The 18,248-nt window shown below is 45.2% G+C and overlaps 1 protein-coding gene across 1 annotated transcript in view; it reads right to left on the bottom strand.

Moving 5' to 3' along the window:
• The window catches only part of LOC144502068 (ran GTPase-activating protein 1-like), a 590,984-nt gene that overhangs the window by 147,882 nt on the left and 424,854 nt on the right, over window positions 1–18,248 (bottom strand). Inside the window, exon 6 of the mRNA XM_078226075.1 lies at window positions 15,487–15,645. Within this exon, the coding sequence (XP_078082201.1) occupies window positions 15,487–15,645 (159 nt within the window). The remainder of the gene's footprint in view (window positions 1–15,486; window positions 15,646–18,248) is intronic.

Raw genomic sequence — 18,248 nt, 5'->3', positions numbered from 1 at the left:
CAGCTTATGACCCAGCGGTGGATGGGATACTAATGGACCAGTACCGCCAAGACATCTGGCAGGCACTGCGGGATATGTACCCCAATCGAATGGATGTAAAAACCCTAAAGGGAGAGCCACTGGGTGAGGAGGAGAATGCAGCTGTGTATGTGGAGAATCAATTAAAAAGGTGGAGAAGGGACACGGAGAGGGACATTTTAATAGACCCACTGACCAACTCCATGTTCCGGGCTGCAATCCTAGAGGGCTTGCCAGCCCCAGCTAAGACAAGGCTGGAGGAAGTGGTGGGCTTGGACTCAAAAAATTACCGAGAGTTTGTGGATTATGTTGCCCATGCAGTAGAGAGACATCGCAAAGATGAAAAGAATGCAGACAAACAGCTGAAGGAGGTACAACGTAAACTCCTTCAGGCACAGTTGGAGGAGATCAAAAGCAAGGATAAACTGAAGGCAAAAGAGGATCTCGCACCCAGAAAAATAGCACCAATGATGGTGGAGCAAAAGCCAGAGGAAATACCTGCACTAATCAAAGGGGGGAGCGGAGATGGAGGCCAGCCCGTCATAACCTATAACATTTCTGCCTTCCCACTGTCCATGAACCCAGGAGCCTATGGCCTAAATTATCAAAACCCATACGCCCTGCAAAGTCAGACTGACTGGAATAGAAATGGGAAAGGACAGGGAGGTGGTAGGCCACCCTATCAGAATCAGAGAGGACAGGGACAGGTTAATCATCAGACTCCGAGACAGGGACCACTGCCTGGCCCTTCAGGTGTGTGTTGGGGGTGCGGGGAGGCAGGGCACATAAAAAGGAATTGCCCGCGGAATTTCCCCAGACAGGGAGAAAACCAGCAGCAGACAGGCCAACAACTGATCCAAGGATCGCCAAACAGCATCCCGATGTTTCAAGGGCCGGTAAACCATCAGAATTCCCCATAGGGAGGCCCAGAGAACCCCGAAATGGTAGGACAGTACGTACAGATAACAGAAACTGCAGAGCAGGAACCTATAGTTAACGTTAGAGTAGGAGGGATCGAGGTCCCCATGATGATAGACACCGGCGCCACATGTACGTGCATGCAAACGAAATATGCGGATCACTTACCATTGTCAAACCAGTTTGTAAAAACTGTGGGGTTCTCGGGGAAAGTAACATTAGCTCGAATGACGACGCCGGTGCCTGTTACCATTGGAAATAAGACAACCCATGTACCTATTTTAGTATGTGATAAAACTCCTTTAAATCTATTGGGAAGGGATGCAATCCTAGGTTTAGGACTGAAATTAGAATGCACTGAACAAGGAATTGATTTGATGGGAATGTATCCACTTGAAATACCAGGAAAGGAAGGGGTTAATGTATATTGGTTGGGAGATATAGAGGAACAAGTTAAAAAACAGATATGGGAAGTTTGGGGAAAGCTTATAAACACTTGGGTTCCACAAGCCAAATGGCCAAGAACAGAATTACACAGTACAATGATATTTGATGAAGGGCAGGAACCTGAGATACAGGAGAAATGGGAAAGGGAGGCAGGACGAGAACAGGAAATAAAGTCAGGAAGTATTTTAATCGGACTAGAGGGAGTAGCCCTCACAATTGTTAGGAATGAATGGGTTAACAAATGGTTCTCTGTATCTGGGGCGGAGCCACATGTCACATTGAAAGTGAATCCGGGATACAGATCAAAAGACCTAGGACCAATGGTGTTGAGAGCACAAGATTTAGAATTTGTCCAGACAGACAATGTAGATATTTGGACGTCCAGCAATGGACAAATGACGAAAATAATTTTGGATGTTAAAATGCTTGGGAAACCGAAGCAGATAACAATAGGAGTGCAAATCGAGAAACAGGAACTGGAGTGGAGAGAGAGGTTAGAGCAGGATTTGAACTCCCTCCCGCAGGAGTTGTGGTCCAGACAGGACACGGATGTAGGGAGGGTCAAAAACGCTAATCCAGTTGAAGTCAGATTAAAGATAGGACGTCAGGGGCTGTATAGGCCGCAATACCCAATCAAGACAGAAGCAATTGAAGGAATTAGAGGGACAATTAAGGGATTGATAGAAGCAGGGGTATTAAAAGAAACCCGGAGCAGGTGTAATACACCGCTACTACCAGTGAAAAAGGCGGACGGAGAAAAATGGAGATTGGTGCATGATCTAAGGGCAATTAATGAGGTAGTGGAAGATATGCCAGCAGAGGTTCCAAACCCTTATACCTTGATGACAAATATACCACCTGAAAGTAGATGGTTTACTGTAATAGACCTATGTTCGGCATTTTTTAGTGTGCCACTAGCTCAAGAAAGTCAGTATCTCTTTGCATTGACGTACGAGGGGAAACAATACACATACAATAGGATGCCCCAAGGATTTAAACATTCCCCACATGTATTCAATCAGGTGTTGAGAGCAGATTTAGAAGGAATACAGTTGGAAGGAACACTAATACAATATGTGGATGATTTATTATTATGCACAGGAACACAAGAACAATGCAGGAAGGATAGTTTAAAACTATTGAAAAGACTAGCAGAAGGGGGCCATAAAGTTTCCAGGAAAAAGCTGCAGCTGTGCCAGAAAAAGGTAGAATACTTGGGAAGAGAAATATCAGCAGGACAGAAGGAGATAGCTTCACAGCAAATAGAAGCAGTACTGCAAGTTCCGAAACCACAGACGGTGGGACAAATGATGACATTTTTGGGAATGACAGGATTCAGTTCAGAATGGGTGGAAAGCTATGCCGAAAAAACGCAGGCACTACGAAAGATAATGAAGGAGGCAGGGTGTGACGAATTAAAAGCCAAACTAAAATGGGATAAAGATGCTTCAGACGCATTTGAAAATGTGAAAAGAGAAATGGCACAGGCACCAGCCTTGGCTTTACCGACCTATGACAAGCCCTTTGACTTATTTGTGAGTAACAGAGAAGCTGGATTTGCTACAGCAATGTTAATGCAGGAAAATTGCAAGGGTAGACAAAGGCAGGCTGTAGCATATTACAGTACCAAGCTAGACGACGTAGCAATGGGATACCCTCCGTGCTATCAAGGTCTGGCAGCAGCTTGGTGGGCGTACGAAAAGGCAGCCACGGTCACAATGGGATATCCGATAAACATACATGTATACCATAAGGTAGCTGAATTGATTGAGCAAGGAAAATTTGTGCTGACACCTGCTAGGATCCATCATTATCGAATGCTAACCACATTTCCAGATATCACGATAATAAAGTGCAACAGAGTAAATCCAGCTGATTACATGCCATTACCTCATGAAGGAGAAGAACATGAATGCTTAAGAGAAGCAAAAACATTTATGAAACTGAGAAAAGATTTAAGAGCAGAGGGACTAGTGACAGAAGGGAAAAGGATACTGTATCTAGATGGCTCATGTTACAGGGATCACTTAGGAAACCACGCAGGCTATGCCATAGTCGAACAAAGACCAGGAGGACTTGAAGTTATAGAAGCAGAGAAATGTGAACAGCCCTGTTCGGCCCAATTAGCAGAGCTTAAAGCATTGACCAGAGCATGTGAGTTAGCAAACGGGGAAGCATTGGAAATTTATACTGATTCGGCCTATGCCCACGGGGTCTGCCATCTGTTCGGGGCAATATGGAAGCAAAGGGGATTTATGAAAAGCGGAGGAGGACCAATACAACACGAAGGTCAAATCAGGGCTTTAATAAGGGCCATGATGGGTCCAAGGGAATTAGCCATAATTAAGTGTCAGGCGCATAAAAAGGGAGCAGACAGCATCACACAGGGAAACACCAAAGCCGACAAGGCAGCTAAAGAAGCGTCAGGATGCATTGAGGCTACGATAGCCCCAGTAGAAATAGCAAGGCCGCACCCAGGGCCAGGTACGGGGGATATCGAACCTCATATCACATTAGAGGATGTAGCGCAGTTACAGGAGGAAACCTCTGTAGCTGAAAAGGCAATGTGGAAAGATAGAGGAGCACTACAGGGACAACAGGACAGGATATGGAGAAATGGGGAGGGATTAGTCATAGCACCCACATCATTACTAACCGTACTAATTAGCGAAGCGCATGGAGTGGACCACTGTGCAAGAGGAGAAGTGGCTAGAAAGATCAAGAAGGAAGGATTCTGGTCACCATACCTGCAAAACTCGATTGACTACATACTAAGTCAGTGTGAGGAAAAAGCCAAGGAGGAGGAGAATCCGGTAACAGAACATCAGATCAAGCCTGGAGATCGAGTATACATCAGAAAGTTCCGGAGACGTTGGAACGAACCGAGACGAGAAGGACCGTTTGAAGTCACCAAAGTGTCTCCCACGGCTTTGCAAGTAGAAGGCAGTACACTGTGGTATCACTTGAACCATGGTACCAGAACGGTACCAGGGGTGGGGGAGAGAAGGGAAATTGAAGAAGTACACAGAGTGGATAGAGGTGATAGCAAGGAAGAAATAGAAATACACGGGGAGAATCGTGGGGAGGAGGAACAGAGCCAAGGAAGAACAAAAAGAATAGAGGATGATGAAAGTAGTTCTGTACATGAGCTGGCTGATGATACAAATGCCCAGCCTGAGCCTATTAGTCAAGGTGCCGAGGGAGGTGAGGACAGGGAAGGGGCCCCATTCCCCACCTGGGAGTTGGAAACTATTTCCCTTAGGAACTTCCGTGACCCATAGAAAAGGAGAATGGGATACAGAAGACATAAGGGTGCAGAATCAGGAAGATAGAGTATTAAGACGAACAAAACGTGAACGATTTGTGAGCACAAATACTATTTGGGAGAAAGCGCAGAAAAACAAATGGTGGAAATGGGCTGAGTATACAGGTCAGAAAAACAGTGATGGGAAAGAGTGTGTAGTATGTGCATCAGAGAAACCTAACACCCAAGTAACTGATATACCATGGGGATCAGGAGACTGTGGAACCAGGCAACAAAGCTGGAGAAAGGAAAATTGCCGTCCATATACCACATATATACGGAATTATACAATAGGGAATCGGAACTACACGTATGAGATGATAAACTGTTCCGGATCCGCATGTGCTAACCTTTGTAAAGGTAAGCCGCCGTTGTGTCAATACCACTGCATCCTGTTTGCTGGGGTAAAAAAGGGCATCTACAACTTGACCCACAGATGTCCAAAGTGGCCAAAAACGGCAGTAGACGCGGTCCCAAAGGAATGGAGTGTAGAGCCCAACTTACAAATCCAAGATTGCTATTGGAGGGAAAGTAGCACAGGAAGTAGTGTGGGAAATTACACAGGAGAGTGTGAAAGGATTTGGAATATAACCGATGCTCTTAATCTGATCCTCTCAGGAGGGGGATGGGCACCCCCTCCTTATGTGTTAGACTATCAAGAAAATCAACTGGCCGATCTCTGGTGGCTTTGTGGCCCGGAGAAAGGGCTATTGGCAAAACTACCACAGAATTGGAAGGGACTATGTGCCCGAGTTATGCTTGCCCAGAGCACTGTGATACTACCGGTGGAAAGAAAAATTAAATCACAAAGAATTAAGAGGGCATATACCCCTGACCCTACGATAAAATTGGATGCAATCGGACAGCCCCGCGGCATCCCGAATGAGTTCAAAGCTAGGAACGAAATAGCTGCAGGGTTTGAATCCCTCTTTGTTTGGATCACACCCAGCAAGAATACTGAGTGGATCAATTACATCTATTATAATCAGCAGAGGTTTATTAATTATACGAATGATGCCCTGGAGGCCTTAGGAGAGCAGTTGGATGCGACTAGCAAAATGGCGTGGCAAAATCGACAGGCGTTAGATTGGCTCCTGGCAGAGAAAGGAGGGGTGTGTGTTATGTTTGGGGATCAGTGCTGCACATTTATCCCTAATAACACTAATCCAGAAGGGTCATTTACACAAGCCATGAATAAGTTAAGAAATCTTAAGAAAGAAGTGAAAGAAAATGCTGGGTTTGGGCATGAGGTGTGGAGTTGGCTGGACAGAATATTAGGAAGATGGGGGGCGTGGTTTGCCAAAGCTGGAGCTGTAGCAATAGCAACAATAATCATTCTGGGATTGATATTTTGTTGTTTTTTACCCGCCCTGAGATCCTTCCTTACCAGAGTGGCAGCGCGGCAGATGGTGACGCGGGTGCTAAGCAGCTCACGCTCAAGAGAAAAAACAGAGGAATGGGAAAATCTTGAGCCGCCCCCGCTGAGTGGATTCACAATGACCTTGGTCGAAGTTGAAACTCGTCACTCTGTAAAATAACTACAATAGTGGAAGATCACCTTGTGGAAACAACAGCACCTTGCTGAAGTCCGCACGAAACCAGGAGAACTTAGTCTGTACACAGGAATCAGTCTTTTTCCCTTCCCTAGACAAGAGTGGGAAGGTTTTTGGCTGATGACTGTCAGGGGCAGGCAATCTGGAGGAGCAACCCAAAAATCAGAACCGGGATAGACAAATTATGATAAAGTTAGAATAGGGACACTGATCCCTGACCAAAATATTCGGCTCCTCCACATCGCCTGCAAAGAGTGATTAAAATAAAATACAAATGGGATTGAGCGAGGGGATTATTTGAGCTTGGTAATTGGGATGAGGCTAGGGAATAGCCTCAAAGGGGGGACTTGTAAGGGAAATTGTACTGGATATTGTATGAGTTTAGTATGAAATTCAGATTCACTTGTAAGGGAAATTGTACTGGATATTGTATGAGTTTAGTATGGAATTCAGATTCATAGGTTTTAGTGAAATAATAAAGCAGATTTAGATAAGTAGTGAAAATGGGTATATAACCTAAAGTAACTTCGTGTGACCTAATATAATCAAGTGTAGTCGATATGATCAAAGTGGAGGAACTAGAGAAGTAATATAGCAATCACTAATTAAGGAAAGCAGACAATAGTCACTTAAGAAAACAAGGAAGACTGCTCGGTGGTTCAACTTAATAGTGGACCATAAACCAGCAGAGAGAATGTCTTTTCTGCTAAACACATTAGTGGACCATAAATCAGCAGGGGGATGTCTTTTCTTCTAAACACATTCGCCTTAGCTTACAAAACCACGATTATTGTACAAACAGAAAAGTTCAGATAAGAGCAAGAGTTATAACCACCATGGTTTAAGAAACGAAGAGATATAACAGGGAACGACCAAATGTAAAGAAAACAGATAAAGGGTCAACTAAAAATAATGGTGGCCAAAGAAAGATAGGGCTGTAGGGTAAGATAACAACCAAGGACAGGCTGTAAAAGGGAGAGGAGGATCTTGAGATATGAGGCTGAAATGTACATAAAAGAGTGTAAGCCCAAGGGCTCTTTGGAGTGTTCCGGACGTTCCCGACTTTATCTCTTGTGCTGAGAAATAAAGTCTATTGCTTGGAAGATCGCTGCTCAGACTCTCTGTTTTAATTGATGTGAATAAATTGTCGTCCTGGGGAACCACGACATTACCTATCCTGATATCTCCTCCATGTCAAACATTGTTTAACAACGCTCCTGTGAAGTGCCCTGGGGCATTTTACCATGTTAAAGATGCTATATAAATGCAAGTTGTTGGTGTTTACCTTCTCATTCCAATGTGCTATATATTTAAGATTTTGCATGATTGCTTTTAAGAGCCAAGCACATGATTTGATGGCGATTGGCTGTTTCAGAGTCTCCTACATTAGTTTCATTTTCTACTTTGTACAGGCAATAGTCCCTGCAATAAATTGTCAGTTTGAATCTACATGTGCAAGCCACGGGCGGAATTTTCTGGCCGTTCACTCTGGCAGGAGTTTCTGGTCCCGCTGCAGTGGATGGAGATTTGGCTGAGCGTCAAATTCTCCAACTTCGCTGCAGCAGCAGTGGGGCGTGAAAGGCCGATAAGATTGTGCCTCATATCTTTCTCGTTTTGTTTTAAACCCACAATCCTTAACATAGTTAGGACTTTACAAAAATAAAATTGGCGACTTGTCAGGATTTTGTTTTGTTGAGAACATCGAGAAAAGATCCCAAATTTAATAAAAGATTCTGGGTCCTCGTACTCCGAGTGTTAGAAGACTGGGGAAAATCAACAACAGGATTAAAGACTGAAGTGCCAGTTAAGGAAAACCATGTAAGAAAAAAGAAAGGAAAAAAATATTGGGCTGGATTTTACGGCCTTGCTCATCCTGAAACCGTAAAATTCCACCCGAGGTCAACGGATCTTTCCATGGATGGCCCCTCGCCTGCTCCGATTCCCGTGGCGGGCAGGACGGTAAAATTCCAGCCAGTGTGTTTCTTACCGGAAATAAAATGGGGTAGAGTTGTCTGAGCTGCAGGGTCCGTGCACGTGTTGCAGTGTGCAGCGGCAGAGAGGGAGAAGCAGCTCTGTGTGTGTCAGAGAAAGGTGAGATTCCAGGCAGTATCTGGCATTTCTGAAAAGAAGGGATGCTTTGCTGTAGAGCTGGGGCCATTTGAAAAAAATACATCAAGTCATTGGTCTCTAGGGTAAAAAGGAAAGTACTGGGAAGACAGTAAAAAATATATACTGAGCAGTCTCGAGTCGCTAGTGCCTACAAAAAAATGGTGGGTCAATTAGGAGCCAAGGATCCTTTCAATGAAGAAAATAAATCATGGAGTTTCCATGCCGAGTGCTTTCAGTGCTTTGTAGAAGTGAATAAAATTGCAAAGGAGTTGCCTGCACTGGTTTTCTCAGTACAATAGGAAGTAAAACCTTAAATTTGCTCGGGAATTTGGTTCATCCAGCAAAGCCAGGAACCAAAACTTACACTGACTTGACAAAGATCCTTGAAGAGCATTAATCTCCAAACCCACTGATCATCGCGGGACGGTTCAGGTTCCACTGAAGGAATCAAGTGGAAGGTGAAAGCATGGCTCAGTTTGTGGCAATCTTAAAAAGGCTGCACAACATGGTGAGTATTTGAGGCATTAGAAGACACTCTTCGAGATCGTCTAGTTTGTAGTCTCCAAAATATGGCTATTCAATGAAGATTGCTCACTGAACATACTGACTTTAAAGACAGCGTTAGAAATCACAGTGTTGATAGAATTGACTGTTAAAGAGGCTTCACAATTCGGTGCAGGAATGAAGATCCACAAGAAGTCAAAGCAGCAATAAACATGTCACAGATGTACCCAAAATGGGCTATTCAGTGGAGCAAGGATAGTCAATGCAAGAATATTGACAAAATGGATCACATGCAAAAGCTTGCTGGGCTGGACCAGCTTCCTCTGAGGAAAACATTCAGAAGAAGAATCTGGGTACCTTTGAGAAGAAAAACAAGATGTATTCTACAAAAATAATTTGCAACATGGAAGGAAGATATTACGACTGTGAAGAAGAGAATGTCCACAGATATGATCAAGAGCTCCAACTGAACACCTTGTCCATACAGGATGGATCACATTGATTCTGGGTGTTTCTGAAGATGGGGATTGATACAGGTACTGCTGTATCTTTAATTCCTGAGAGTATTTTCCTTTAAGTAAGTATTAGAGATAAGGCCCAATGTTACTAGGGATCAACAAATAAGGATGGAGAGAGAGAAAGACAAATCAGTAAGACTTATTTAAAGACCTTATACCCAAATGCACACAGTATTCGAAACAAAGTTGATGAGCTGACAGCACAATAGTGACACGTGGGTCTGACCTGGTCGGGATGACTGAACCGTGGTTACATGAATATCAGGACTGGGAGTTTAATGTCAAAGGATACAAAATATTCTGGAAGGACAGATGATAAGAAGTCGGAGGTGGAGTTGCTCCAATGGTTAATGATGCATTCAGAAATGATATTGGCACTGGAGACCAAAACGTTGAGTCAGTCTGGATAGAAATAAGAAGCAACGAGACAAAAACACATTGCTCGGAGTAATTTACAGAACCCTGAACAGTACTTTGGGGAGATGCCAGATGATTGGAGAACAGTTAATGTGGTCCCACTATTTAAGAAAGGTCATAGAGAAAAGCCAGGGAACTATAGACCAGTGAGTCTCATGTCTGTGGTTAGGAAACTAATGGAGACGATTCTGAAGGAGAGAATCTATCTCCGTTTGGGGAGGCAAGGTTTGATCAGGGATAGTCAGCATGGTTTTGTCAGAGGGAGGTCATGCCTAACAAAGTTGATTGAATTTTTTGAGCATGTAACCAGGAGTGTGGATGAGGGTAGTGCGGTTGATGTAGTTTACATGGATTTGAGCAAAGCCTTTGACAAAATCCCACATGGAAGACTTATTAAGAAGGCAAATGAACATGGGATACAGGATGATCTGACAAGGTGGATTCATAATTGGTTTAGCGGTACGGAACAGGGTGGTGACAGACGGCTGCTTTAGTGACTGGAGGCCAGTGACCAGTGGCGTACCACAGGGATCTGTGCTGGGCCCCTAGGGTTTGTCATTTATATAAATGACATAGATGACTATGTGGGGTAGGATCAGTAAGTTTGCCGATGACACAAAGATTGGCCGGGTGGTTAACAGTGAGGTTGAGTCTCCTGGGTTACAGGAAGATGTAGACGAGATGGTCAAATGGACGGATAAGTGGCAGATGGAATTTAACCCTGAAAAGTGTGATGTGATACATTTTGGAAGGAGTAATTTGACAGGGAAGTATACTGTGAAAGGTTGGAGACTGGTAAGTTCCAAAGAACAAAGAGACCTTGGCGTGTTTGTCCATAGATCTCTGAAGGCGGAAATACAGGTTAATAGGGTGGTGAAAAAGGCAGATAGCACACTCGCCTTTATCAATCGGGGTGTAGATTACAAAAGCAGAGAGGTCATGATGGAGTTGTATAGAACTTTGGTGAGGCCACAGCTGGAGCACTGTGTGCAGTTCTGGTCACCACATTATCGGAAGGATGTGATTGCACTGGAGGGGGTGCAGAGGAGATTCACCAGGATGTTGCCTGGGATGGAGCATTTAAATTATGAAGAGAGGTTGGATAGGCTTGGGTTGTTTTCGTTGGAGCAGAGAAGACTGACTGAGGTGTTCAAGATTATATGAGGGGCATGGACAGGATGGATAGGGAGCAGCTGTTCCCCTTAGTTGAAGGATCAGTTACGAGGGGACACAAGTTAAAAGTGAGGGGTGGGAGGTTTTGGGGGATTTGAGGAAAAACCTATTTACCCAGAGGGTGGTGAGGGTCTGGAATGCGCTGCCTGGGAGGGGGGGGGGGGGGGGGGGGGGGGGGAGGCGGGTTGCCTCACATCCTTTAAAAAGTACCTGGATGAGTACTTGGCGCATCATAACATTCAAGGCTATGGACCAAGTGCTGGCAAGTGGGATTAGATGGGCAGGTCAGGGCCTTTCATGCGTCGGTGCAGACTCGATGGGCTGAAGGGCCTCTTCTGCACTGTGGGATTCTGTGTTCTGTGAATATTTTACAATGCATAGCTGTTAAATATATACAACAATATCAGTGTAAACTCCTGATGCAACATGAACAGTCACTCTGAGGGGATTCCAAGATGCACAGGCGGACGGCATTCACATCCATGTCTGTTCTGCCATGCTATAAATTCTATGAAATCATTACCTGATCATCTCCACTGCCATAGCCTTTGCTCCATGTCTTTTAATACTTTTGCACAACAGAACTCTGTTGATCTGTTGAAAACTGCAATCGATTACAATCTTTCACAGTTCAGGGAGCCATTGACTACCATTCGCGTGATCCTACTTTGCAACAGGGTGGTGATGACTTGCAGTGGGGACAGTGCATTGTTGCACAAAAAGCTACTGCGAGAGTTTGACTCTTGACTGGCTGAAGGCAGCTCGCTTTTCTCAGCGACCAGGGTCCTATCAGGATGATGTCATGTGGAAACTTTCATGTCTCCTGATCTAGGCTTGCCCTGAGTTACCTGTGCTATTGAGGTTCCACCTCACTGAAGGCTGATGCACACTGTTCACGAGGCTCTCGCCATTGGGTCACATGTGCAGAGAGCAAACATTGACAATGACTGGGTTGAGTGACAGTGCCCTGAGCATTGTGGGGGATGTCCTCATTACCAAGGAGAAACGGATGTGACTGATGCATTTTGTCACTCTGAGGGGATGCTAAGCAGTGTGCTGGCAACTGTGCAGAGACCAGATGGAGGAAGCTCTGGACTGAGCATCCAGTTGTTTTTTCAACACAAATATAGTTGTCTCAGCAGCACGACAAGAAGACCAGGGAGTCATCGAGAGGTTGCAATGAATGAAAGTTTATTTTCAAAGGTGGACTCTATCTACAAATGACTAACACAATGTGCAACTGGACCTTAACCTTTCTAACCCTGCTGCTACGTCTTGGTGTTTCCCCAGGATCCACATCAGACATGGAGGCAGCCTGCTGTCTGCCATGACTGTTGTTAGTGATGGCCTTGGCGGGCGTTCTCTGGATGGCCAACATCTGGAGAGCCCCGGCCTGTTTTGGGCTGCTGCTGTGTGGCAATGCCACCCTCTTCGGCTTGTGGGGCTGGAGCTGAAGCGGTCCCAGGAAGGAGGGTTTTGGACAGGATGGACACTCCTGCAGATGTTTGGGTGGATTGTCCCGCGCTGTGCACCAGCTTCTTTTTCACCCAATGGGTGCTCACGATCCCCTGGCCTCCTCCTTGGGATACAGTGGCAGCTGGAGTCAGTTCGAGAAGCCCAGCATCCTCTGGCATTGGCACCCCATTGAGTGCACGCCATGCAGCACAGAGGTCAGTCGCTCCACCAGTGCAGGAGAGAGCTCTTGCACCAGGGGCCCACTGTGGCTGTCAGCCTCGCTGTGTGTCCTGGTTGCCTCAGACATTCAGCACGATTACATTGGACATCCTGGCTTTCAGTCTGAGGAGTGTAGCTGACATCCTTTCCTGATGTCCCCAACTTTGCCTTTGTAGCTCCAGCAACTGACTGAGGCTCAGCACATTCCTGGCCTCCAGCAACCCTCTGAGTGCCGGCACCCTGGGAAGTCCTTGCCTCCACCTGCCGTGGATCAGAGAATGCGCGGTGCTCACCAGTTTGTGACCCTGAGGCCTCCCTAATACTGAGTTGCACCGAGGTATGTGACCCTGTGCTGGTGGAGGGTGTAGGTGACAGCTGTGATGGCTCCTGTGCGTGGGTAGAGGACATCATTGTTCCATAGCATCCTCCTTTGCAGCCATCGTCTGCATTGGACCTTGTACAAGTGGTTGGGGAAGGTTGCTGGAGGCTGGGGCAGCCTTTGAATGGAATGCCCCACTGACTGGACTGCCCAGCTGATGGTGCGGTCGGTGAATCGGAGGCTGCGCACCATGGAGATGGTGTGAAACCCGTGAAGTAATTCTTTTTTCAAAGTCCCTAAAAATACAGCACAAAATCTGGTGGGCTAACGCTGCTTTTACTGCCCGCTACCCACTCTGCCAAAATACGGGAAAATTCCATCCTGTTAGCCTTTACATTGAAACATACACACATTTGAAATCCTTATTGTTTTCTATGCATGAACAAATGGATTTTCTAATATAACATCAGTATGAATGTTTTATGCCAGTGATAACGACTACATTCTCCTCTTTTTCACACCCCAACGCACTGACTCCTGGCACATTAACTCACAGCAAAAAATATTTAAGGTGTCCTGGGTCACTCATTTCAGTTTGATTGTCTGCATAATAACTGTATTTCAAAAGTAATTCACTGGATATGAGGCACTGAGAACAGGATGAAATGCTGTGTAAATGCAAACTCTTTCTTACTGCCTTTCATTAGTAGAAATGATATGGCGACTTGTACATGAAGCTATCGGGCAGTTTGCATCTATTCAAAGGCCACATAAAACAGGAATATTGTGGGTGAGGTGCAATGAGCCGCAGAATGGAGTTAGGATGGGTAGACCACATACTGAAAAACAGCAGCACAGCCTCAGTGGCTTATTTGCGCTGTAGCATTCTACAATTTTGCAATTGTAGATTGTCTCAAACAGCTCAGGTTTGGCATGCCTGCAATCACCGACAAAGAAAACATAAATCTTTTGCAGGTAGTCCAATAATGCCATTGGATAGTTGACATCTTTCAGAGTCCATGGAGTGTGAGTGATCGGGAGCTTGGTGGGTGGAGAGTAACACAGCCAGCAGTATAATTCTGTTCTCACAACTCCACTCCATTTTCTGTGAATTGTTTTAGGATGTAAAATGAGCTCGAGAAATGCATTTTCTTTCTTTCCAAATACACACCAATCTTCACAAGCAATTATTTTTAGTTAATCAGTCCTGTACCATTCTAAACAGGAACCAGTCTCAAACCAGAGGTTGTTATAAAGTCACCCGAGTCCCGAATGACCGGAGGCCGTTCTCCCCTTTGATGGGGAGAGCTGGCTGGTGGTGAATTAACCTGAGGGTCACCACACCTTAGGCAACAGAAGGTTGAGAAGGTGCTGCCTTCGTGAATAACCTCGGGCGATACAGGGAATTGAACCCACGCTGTTAGCATCGCTCCGTATCTCGCGCCAGCCATCCAGCCAACTAAGCTATTCCCTGCAATTTCCTCCAGCTCTGTCAGCTCCGGAGATCACTGCATTTCTCTGCCGCACACTTTCCACAATCTTTGCCTCACTTCAGCTGCTGAGACGGCCTGGAATTCCCCCCCAGTCCTCTCTGCTTTTCCATTTCTCTCTCATCTTTTAAGACATCCCTTAAAACCCACCTCTTTGACCCTCCTAATGTCTCCGTCTTTGGATCAATATCCATTTTATCCTCTTGTTTCTGTGAAGCGACTTGGGATGTGTTGTTACATTGAAAGGGCTGAATAAATACAATCTGTTTTTGCTAATCTCCTGAGAGATGATAAACAATCTATTTACACGCTTCATTATTCAGAAACAAATACGGGGCTGCAATTTCTTATGAAAACCTTTAAATATGGAGCAGATCCTGCTGCAGATAAAATCTGCCTGCTTTTCTTCCTGCAATCATTTCACTATTCTCATTTACAATCCCCTGTGGACATGTAATACCAAACGTCCCAGAATCTGTGTTATCCAGATCATTTCGTGCAGATTAGATGGGGGACCTTATGTGTGAAGGAAGGTGGGTGGGGATGGGGGTGGGTGCGTGGGGGTGGTCAGGCGAGGCTCGGTTTATGCAATGGTTTATTAGTCGCCACAATTCCAACTGGAAAATAGAAATTATTAGCTAATAGGTGAACAATTTCACTCCTTTGCATCCCTTGATGGGTTCATCCCACTCCCAAATCTCCACCCAAACCCAACACAGAATTCTGGAGAAACTTCTGTACCCAGAGAGTGCTGAGATTGTGGAACTCACTACCACAGGGAGTGGCTGAAGTGAGAAGTGGTGGAGCTAGGTAAGAACATGAGGGAGAAAGGAATAGAAGGAAACGTTAATGGATTGGATGGGGTGACAAGCATTTATGTGGAACATGAGCACCAGCATGGACCAATTGGGCCTGTGCTGACAATGCTCTGTACTCTGTCACCTGTTTTCACTCTCTCCTCCTTCCTGCACTGCTTGTCCATGCAACATTTGAGATACTGTGGAACAGTGAAGGAGCAGCTCTCCCACAGATACACACATACCTCTGCCATGCTGACTGCCCCTGGTTCAGTGAAGGTGTTGTCATTGAGGTTGAGGATTCGGAGATTGGTGTTCTTTGTGAAAGACAAGGCCAAAGCCCTGATGCCCTGGTGGGTAATTCCATTCTGTGGCATCTGCACTTCCTCCAAAGTTCCAATGAGCTGAACAAAAAGAGAAATATTTCAAATTCTCCTGCAGCAGAGAGACATTAAATCATGTAACATTTCTAGTGTTGGACACAGGTTAGGGAGCTGCCAATTGTGGCTTTGCCTGATTGGTGGGTAACAGAATGTATGCATTGATCTTATTGCAAATTGGTTTCTTAGGGCAGATAATCAATCACTGGTGATCTGTTAGAAGCCAGTTTGAAAGGGTAACTCTCTCAGAGTCAACGTAAATGAGACACGATGTTTAACCAGTCTTATCAGATGCAGCACCATTGATTAAACTGCATAAGAGAAACCTGCAGCAAACAAATTAGAATCGACTTCCGCAGTTCAGGAAAAGTTAGCATTTCGATAGCATGATCTCAAGACATACAAAATACTTTACAAAAAATGAAGCACTTTTGAAATATAATCACTGGTGTAAAATTAGCAGCCAATTTGCACACAGCAAGATCCCACACACAGCAATGAGATAAATGGCCATTAATGTTTGAATGAGATGATGGGAGTACATTACTGGCTGCGGTAAAACTTGGCAACATTCCTCTGCTTGTCTTTGGAACAGTGCCTTGGGATCTTTTATGTCCACTTGAGAGGGCAGACAGGACCTTGCTTTAATGTTTCATCCAAAATGTAGCACTTCCAACAGTGCACCTCTCCCAATAGTGCAGCACTCCCAACAATGCAGCACTCTCAACAGTGCAGCATTCCCAGCAGTGCAGCACTCCCAACAGTGCAGCTGTTCCAACAATGCAGCACTCCTAGCAGTGCAGCTGTTCCAACAATGCAGCACTCCTAGCAGTGCAGCACTCCCAGCATTGCAGCTGTTCCAACAGTGCAGCACTTCCAATAGTTCAACAGTCCCAATAGTGCAGCACTCATCAGAACATAAGAACTAGGATTGGGAGTAGGCCATCTGGCCCCTCGAGTCTGAGATCATGGCTGATCTTTTCGTGGATTCAGCTCCGTTTACCCACCCACTTACCATAACCCTTAATTCCTTTACTGTTAAAAAAATCTATCTATCCTTGCCTTAAAAACATTCAATGAGGTAGCCTCAACTGCTTCACTGGGCAGGGAATTCCACAGATTCACAACCCTTTGTGTGAAGAAGTTCCTCCACAACCCAGTCCTAAATCTGCTTCCCCTCATTTTAAGGCTATGCCCCCTAGTTCTAGTTTCACCTCCCTGCTTCAATCTTATCTATTCGCTTCATAATCTTATATGTTTCTATAAGGTCTCCCCTCATTCTTCTGAATTCCAATGAGTATAGCCCCAGACTACTCAGTCTCTCCTCATAAGCCAACCCTCTCAATTCCAGAATCAACTGAGTGAATCTCCTCTGCACCCCCTCCAGTGCCAGTATATCCTTTCTCAAGTAAGGAGACTAAAACTGTACGCAGTACTCCAGGTGTGGCCTCACCAGCACCTTATACAGCTGCAACATAACCTCCCTGTTTTTAAACTCCATCTCTCCAGCAATGAAGGACAAAATTCCATTTGCCTTCTTAATTACTTGCTGCACCTGCAAATCAACTCCTTGAGATTCCTGCACAAGGACACCCAGGTCCCTCTGCACAGCAGCATGCTGCAATTTTTTACCATTTAAATAATAGTCCATTTTGCTGTTATTCCTACCAAAATGGATGACCTCACGTTTACCTACATTGTACTCCATCTGCCAGACCCTCGCCCATTCACTTAAACTATCTATATCCCTTTGCAGACTTTCAGCGTCCTCTGCACACTTTGCTCTGCCATTCATCTTAGTGTCATCTGTGAACTTTGACACACTACACTTGGTCCCCAACTCCAAATCATCTCCCAATAGTGCAGCACTCCCAACAATGCAACAGTCTCAGCAGTGCAGCACTGGAGTGATGCACTGGAATCAATGGGTTTGATTTGATTTGATTTATTATTGTCACATATTGTATCAGTATGCAGTGAAAAGTATTGTTTCTTGCGCGCGTTACAGACAAAGCATACCATTCATAGAGAAGGGAAGGAGACAGTGCAGAATGTAGAGTTACAGTCATAACAAGGGTGTAGAGAAAGATCAACTTAATGCGAGGTAGGTCCATTCAAAAGTCTGACAGCAGCAGGGAAGAAGCTGTTCTTGAGTCGGTTGGTATAAGACCTCAGACTTATGTATCTTTTTCCTGACGGAAGAAGATGGAAGAGAGAATGTCCAGGCTGCATGGGGTCCTTAATTATGCTGGCTGCTTTGCCGAGGCAGTGGGAAGTGTAGACAGAGTCAACGGATGGGAGGCTGGTTTGTGTGATGGATTAGGCTACATTCATGACCTTTTGTAATTTCTTGTGGTCTTGGGCAGAGCAGGAGCCATACCAAGCTGTGATACAACCAGAAAGAATGTTTTCTATTGTGCATCTGTAAAGGTATCGGGGGCAAACACTCCGCTGGTTAGAGTCATACCTGGTACATAGGAAGATGGTTGTGGAGGGTCAGTCATCTCAGCTCCAGGACATCTCTGCAGGAGTCCCTCAGGGTAGTGTCCTCGGCCCAACAATCTTCAGCTGCTTCATCAATGACCTTCCCTCCGTCATAAGGTCAGAAGTGGGGATGTTCGCCGATG

Source organism: Mustelus asterias, chromosome 12 (genome assembly GCF_964213995.1).
Source record: "Mustelus asterias chromosome 12, sMusAst1.hap1.1, whole genome shotgun sequence".
Taxonomy (NCBI): Eukaryota; Metazoa; Chordata; class Chondrichthyes; order Carcharhiniformes; family Triakidae; genus Mustelus; species Mustelus asterias.
Note: the sequence above shows the minus strand (reverse complement) of the source record. Positions and strands in the feature narration are given on the sequence as shown.